This window comes from Rattus norvegicus, chromosome 8 (assembly GCF_036323735.1).
Source record: "Rattus norvegicus strain BN/NHsdMcwi chromosome 8, GRCr8, whole genome shotgun sequence".
In the NCBI taxonomy this organism is placed as follows: domain Eukaryota; kingdom Metazoa; phylum Chordata; class Mammalia; order Rodentia; family Muridae; genus Rattus; species Rattus norvegicus.
The window spans coordinates 20,242,496-20,248,495 of NC_086026.1; the positions used below are offsets into that span (position 1 = coordinate 20,242,496).

Here is a 6,000-nt window from a genome sequence, read left to right on the forward strand (position 1 = left end):
ATCTCTCCTGTTCGAGTTCACAACTGATGCCAGTTGGAAAGAAACTTGAAAGTTGTTGTTCATCCAAGACCAAGCACTAATGAAACGCAGCCCTTCCCTTAGTTCTATGAACTCCTCTCTGCTACCCTCCTGTTCCCTCTATCAGCCTTTCTTTCAGACAGATGAAAATCATAGGCCCTCCACCTAGAGACTATTTAAACTCTGCCCTACCAATGGGCTGCTGTGGCGATGGTAAGGCGAGCTTTCTCTAGTACCCCCCCACCCAGTGCTGAGGCTTTGACAGAGACCAGCCAGCGTCATGATCAAGTGCACCTCACACTCACAGGCAGCCCTGCATTCCACTGGGAAGAAGCTGCACGCACAGTGCTTGCCTAATGAGGTCTGTGGTAAAAACTCTGGCTTTAACTAAGATGACCCACTCAGCTCCATTAAAGACCAGGCTTTACCACTGAAGCACAGTCACGCCTTAATTAAGTTCTTTATGAGCCCCAGCAGGCCTGGCATAGATGGATCAAAATGCTGACAGTGATGCCAAGCAAATCAAAGGAGCCGGTGTCCCCATTCCACCCAGCGACGAGGGAGAGGAGCACACAAAGACAATGTTTCTAAACAAAACACACTTCTGAAATCCTGTATATTCTAGAAAACAGTAGTGATTGACACTCCAACCTGTATTTTTGAACACTGTGACCGAGCACAGGCTTGACTTGAAACCTTGATGTTCACTCTCTTTTCTCCTATTTTTTTCCTTTCCAATTTTTCTTCTCTGAAGGGAGAGCAGCAAAGATAACTACATAGATAGAGCAACTTCTTTTGACTCCAGAGACGTGGAGCATCTGGCTTTTGGACTGCCACACACAGTATGGCCACCAGCACAGCTCTGTGTAGTGAGAGGGGTTAATAGTTTGGGCTGTTTCCCTCCGTCCTCCTGGAGCTCTGACTTTGGCTTTAGAGGTAAGTGGTGAACTTCAGACAAGCACACAGTGTTAGAGAGAAGAACAGCCCATCTATGTGTATGAGGAGGACCCCAGTCGGGTTGAAAGGGAACAGACTAGATCCACACAGGACTATAGGACAGACCTTTATAAATGAAAAGTTGGCAGTTGCAAAATATGGTGGGGAGCCTGAGAAATGGGTCAGCAGTTAAGAGTATATATTGCTCTTACAGAGGATCTGAGTTAGTTCCCAGCACCCACATGGGTGGCTCACTACTGGCTGTAACTCTAGTTCCAAAGAATCCAATGCCCAGGGCCTCTGACGGGCACCAGTGCATGTACGTGCTCACTCGCAGATACACAATTTTGAAAATCTATTTTCGAAAATACATGGGGGACAAACAAAATACAGAACCCTCCCAAAACAATCACATAGGCACACACTCATTCCTAGGTCTTCTAAGCCTTTTCTTTCAAGGCTGGTGGGAACCCATCTAGAACTGGGAAACTGGGTAGAATTTTTTTCATTTGGTTTCAAAAATAAAATGTGATGTTCAAGTGTTGTAGGGATTCATTTAAGTTCCTTCCTTAGCCATATTTAGAAAAACATAGTGTGGTGTGTTCAGCAATTCTGAGGCAGCAAAAACTAGGAGTCAACTCTAGATGGCTTTTCAAGACTGCTCCACTGTGGCAGAACACTGGGCACATGGCTCCCTGGGTCTCTAAATGCTGAACATTTGTCTGAGTGCCCCAAATGATGGCCTGCCTGGATGGAGCCTGTCCATCCTGATAAAGGACTTGTTTTCGCTTTAATGAGACAATAAGACATTGCCACTGACATGGTTCTGCGGAAAGAAAGGTTATTCTATGTACATGGATGGGCATTCTCCTCTGCTGCCATGGTGCTTGAGTGAGTCCAGAGTGTGAATGATGTCCCTCCGTCATGGCCTGGGTATGACCTGGAGACTACGGTCATGTCTGCCAACTGCAAAGATACTCCTTAGTGACTGTCCCTGAGCCGCCTGCCGTGGCCCGTAACTCATAACTCTTTCCTAAGCACCAGGGGTTAAACTGAATCCCCCTTTCAAAAGATAACCAGAGTTCTTAAGAAAAGCCTTGAAAACCAGCTATCATCAATGTGACATCAGCATGTGCCAGCCAAAGCCAGGCAATGACTTCTATTGAGCTAAAACTGGGTGAGGCTGCCCCACTCAGATCTGGCATCCAGATCCCCAGAAATGGCTTCTACTTGTCTAGTTTCCTTTCACCTAAGAAATCTCATCCATGGCATTGCCCTTTATTGAAAGCACCTTCTTCTTATTGAAGAGATTCCCAAAGATACCCCACCCCCACTTTTCTTCTCGTACACAGTTTTGTGGAAATTTAGTCTTGAGCATCTACATTATCTGAAGGTTTTAAATAAATGCAGGAAGTCACTGTGGCCACTGACCATTCGGGACCATTTTCTACTTTTCTCTGAGAGGGCGTCAGGTGAGATGAAATGCACTCTTGAAGACTTTTCTAGAAAGTTCATGCCACTAAGATCTCTCCCTTCCATTAAAGTTTGGTTTAGTTCAGGAAGGACTGGTCAACATTTCCAAGAAGTAGGTTGCATGGAAAGAGGAGCGTGGGTCCTGGCACCCGAGCCAGGAGCTTCGGTGAAGCCATATGCTTACTAAACCACAGCAAGGTTCGACCTTGGAGCCTCCTTCCTTGTTGAAATAATGGGAATAATAACATTCATGGGCAGACTTAAGAGTCCCTAATACAAATTGGGTCAAAAAACAAACAAACAAACAAACCCACAACTCTACTGGCCACATTATGTTCCATGTACACATTCTGAGTAGTCTCATGTCCTATAGCTGTTCACACTGGCCATTTTCCAGTGACTTCTCTCTCTAGTAGCAAAGCTCTAATTTCAAAGATAGGAAACTTTTTAATGTCTTGTTCATGTGTTAAAGACCTTTTTTTTATGATAGAAGTCAGAGAACAAGAGTGTATCAAATTCTTTCTTTGGAAATAATCCAACAAAAACTTTCAATACGAAGCTCAAGGAAAAATCCTCTTTGTACACCAAATTGGCAGAATCCTCAATATTTTTTTTTAGAAGACAGAACATGACTCCCACCACTGTGTTAGACAAGTGGGAAGTTGAATATCAAAGCCAACTGGAACTTACGTCTTTCCTCTAGTCAGAGAGAGCTGGCTCTAGAAGATTTACTGGCAGACCCCAGGCCATTCCTGAATTTAAGCTCATCTTTAGGAAACAGAAAGTAGATGTTGAATATAATGGGCTCTGGATATTGAGAAAGGGTATACATTTAGTTGCCAGATCTAAAACACAGAATCACCAAGTGGAAAGCACACTGTCACAGTTTCCAGAGCCAGCAGGTGGCTTCAGAGGGAGATCAAGGAACAACAAAGATGGCGGAAACCCTGAGCCCTGAAGGGGAGGAATGCTCTCGGCTAAACTTTAAAAGCCAGAGATGTCCAGCACCATCTCCACCAAAGGTGTCATGAGTTCCAGCATTGAGAAGGCGTTGGTCTTTGGGATGAAGGGACCAAATGGATCAGTGAATCAAATGGCTCAACAGAGGAAGACCCACTTCTAAGTAGATTCACAGGAAACTCTTCAAATATGACCACCTCTGTTATAACCACCCCTGTTTTACATCTTGCGTCACAAAAGGGAAGCAAGACAGCATACAGCCTGGTAAATACACCACCTTCCCAAAACACAACTGAGAAAACAGCTCTGACACTTATTTGCCTTTGTTTTTCTTATTCACAGAGTCCCCAAATCCTCCAGAAGCTGCCAAGGAGAACCTGCTATTCAAACACTGGTTGTAGATGTCCCTTCACAGTCAAGAAGAGCAGGTGGCTCAGGGAATAGAGAGAGATGGGAATTTCTCTCACAGGTTACAGATGCACCTGGGTTAGGGATCCTCAGGCAGAAGTGAAACCTGCCTTTCCACCTGGGTCAGTTCGCCTCCATCATAGCCACCTAATGAACACAACCTCCCTGACCCAGAGCTGCAAAGAGGTCAAACTGGGGAGTCTGTGAGGACCCCAAGTTCACTCACTTGTCTTCCGAGAAGCTCTTCCCAGTAATAACATCCTTCCCTTGAGGCACATAGTTCCAGTATTCTTCCACAATCCCAATGTAGTATGTTCTGGTGACTGCACCAACCAGTCCAAGCAGACCCAGGAACTCAAGAAGGATGCAGCCACCTGGCTGCTTCAGAAACATTTGTGAATGTAACTCCGGCAGGCAGTCTGCAAGGGAGTCAACCTGGTGATCCCTCCCCCTCACTTAGAGCGAGTTATAAATAAGGAATGGACTGGCCTGGCCCCTCCTCCTCAGGTAGCTTGGGGTTGGGACATGGGCTGACAACTTATGCAAGCAGACCTCCCTCAATGGGAGAGTTGCTATGACAACAAACTTGCCAGTAACCCAAGAGATGCATGACTGGCTTATTCATTCACTGCCAAGCTACACAGGCCTGTTTCTGAGAGTTTTGGGTACTCTGTTCTATATGAGTCATTTGTCTTTCCCGGGAACAGCAGGGAAACCACCTGAGAGATGGGTTCTCCCCCACCCTCCTTTTTTCCACACATACTTCAGAACTTTGTACAGTTGGAAAAGTGAGCTGGCCAGAGGTGGGCCATCAGGAAATAGTCCAGGCATAAAATAAGGTCTGATCTCTGTTGGGATGGCAGAGGGGATGATGTAATACCTTCCGGCTTGTTTTATGAGGCTACAGGAAACACTCATGTCAACGCATAAAGCTCTAACAGCACCATAAACCCCACTACCTACCCGTCAACTTTCTCGTCTCCCCAAAATACTCTCAGACCCCACCAGCAAAGCTGAGGGGCTTGGCTGCCCTCGTCAACCAAGAGCTTAGACTTTGACACCCCTAAATCAATCATTTTCCTCGGGGTGAAAGACAATGTCAGAGGAGGAGGTGCCCTCCAGACCACAAAGATAAATTTCAGCAGCAGAACTTTGAATCAAAAGGTAATGAGAGTGCTTCTCCATACGCCTTGAGCGATGACCTAGAATCTCAGTGTTGAAAGAGAGAGAGACCTTGTCCAGCCTTGGAAGCAGTCGGATCATGCACAGAGCTGTTCCTGAGCCATCGTTTCAGTGTGAAGTGAAGAGCCTCCGGGGCTCTGAAGCTGGACAGGCTTGGATCTGAACCCAAGCTCCACTGCTAGCCAACTTCACAGCACTAGGGAATCAACTGATTGCTCCAAGGCTCTGTCTGTGAGACAAAATGGAGGAACTCTCCAGAAGATTTAAGAGGACGGTGTCTGCAAGGTGCCCGCCTCCATCCCCAGCACAGTAGAAAGTGCTCTCTAGCTGTTGAAGTCCCCACGCCCATAGTAACCATACAGTACTGCCCTAGATCTTACTTTACTTTTGTTTCTCCCAAAATTCTTTTCTTTCTACTTTTCCTGCCAAAGTTCTGCCCACCATGCCTTCTATAAAGCAAGTGAGCACCATAGAGATTCCACAGCATGGGTTTTATATATTATCTCTCCCAATAAAGTGTACATTGCTTGTACTGTCTCACAGCAAAGTGCTTCACTGCCTTGGATTTATTAACAGCACCCCTCAGTAGAATAATTCCCACAGCATATTTTTTTTACTCTAATCTACTTTTGACTCTATGATTCTGGAAGTTTCCATGGAGTTAGGACAGTTACAGCCACTCTAGAGTACTCCCAGCGTAGCTGTGAATAGCACTTTGACAAAGAGGTGGACATCTTTGGGATATGGAACTGTCCCTGGTCAAACAAATTCTTATTTATAACCCAGAAGATCAGGCTACTTGGAAGCTACCACAAATTTTCCCCCAAACAAATCATGTCCCATGTCCCAGTCCCAGCATCCAAGAGGCAGGAGGTCCCAGAGCTCAAGGCCAACTACTCTAGCTACACAGATAATTCGAGGCCAGCCTGCATTTAAAAAGAAAAAAGGAAAAAAGGGAGGGTCGGGGGAGCTAGACAAGGATAGACCAGAGTTGCTACAGCAACATGCAGTCAACATAACATA

At 45.8% G+C, this 6,000-nt stretch overlaps 1 protein-coding gene across 1 annotated transcript in view; it reads right to left on the reverse strand.

Moving 5' to 3' along the window:
* Window positions 1-4,203, reverse strand: part of Hephl1 (hephaestin-like 1) — a 68,509-nt gene extending 64,306 nt beyond the window's left edge. Inside the window, exon 1 of the mRNA NM_001191993.2 lies at window positions 4,022-4,203. Coding sequence (NP_001178922.2) covers window positions 4,022-4,188 — 167 coding nt within the window. The 5' untranslated portion in view covers window positions 4,189-4,203. The remainder of the gene's footprint in view (window positions 1-4,021) is intronic.
* Window positions 4,204-6,000: the final 1,797 nt, after the last annotated feature.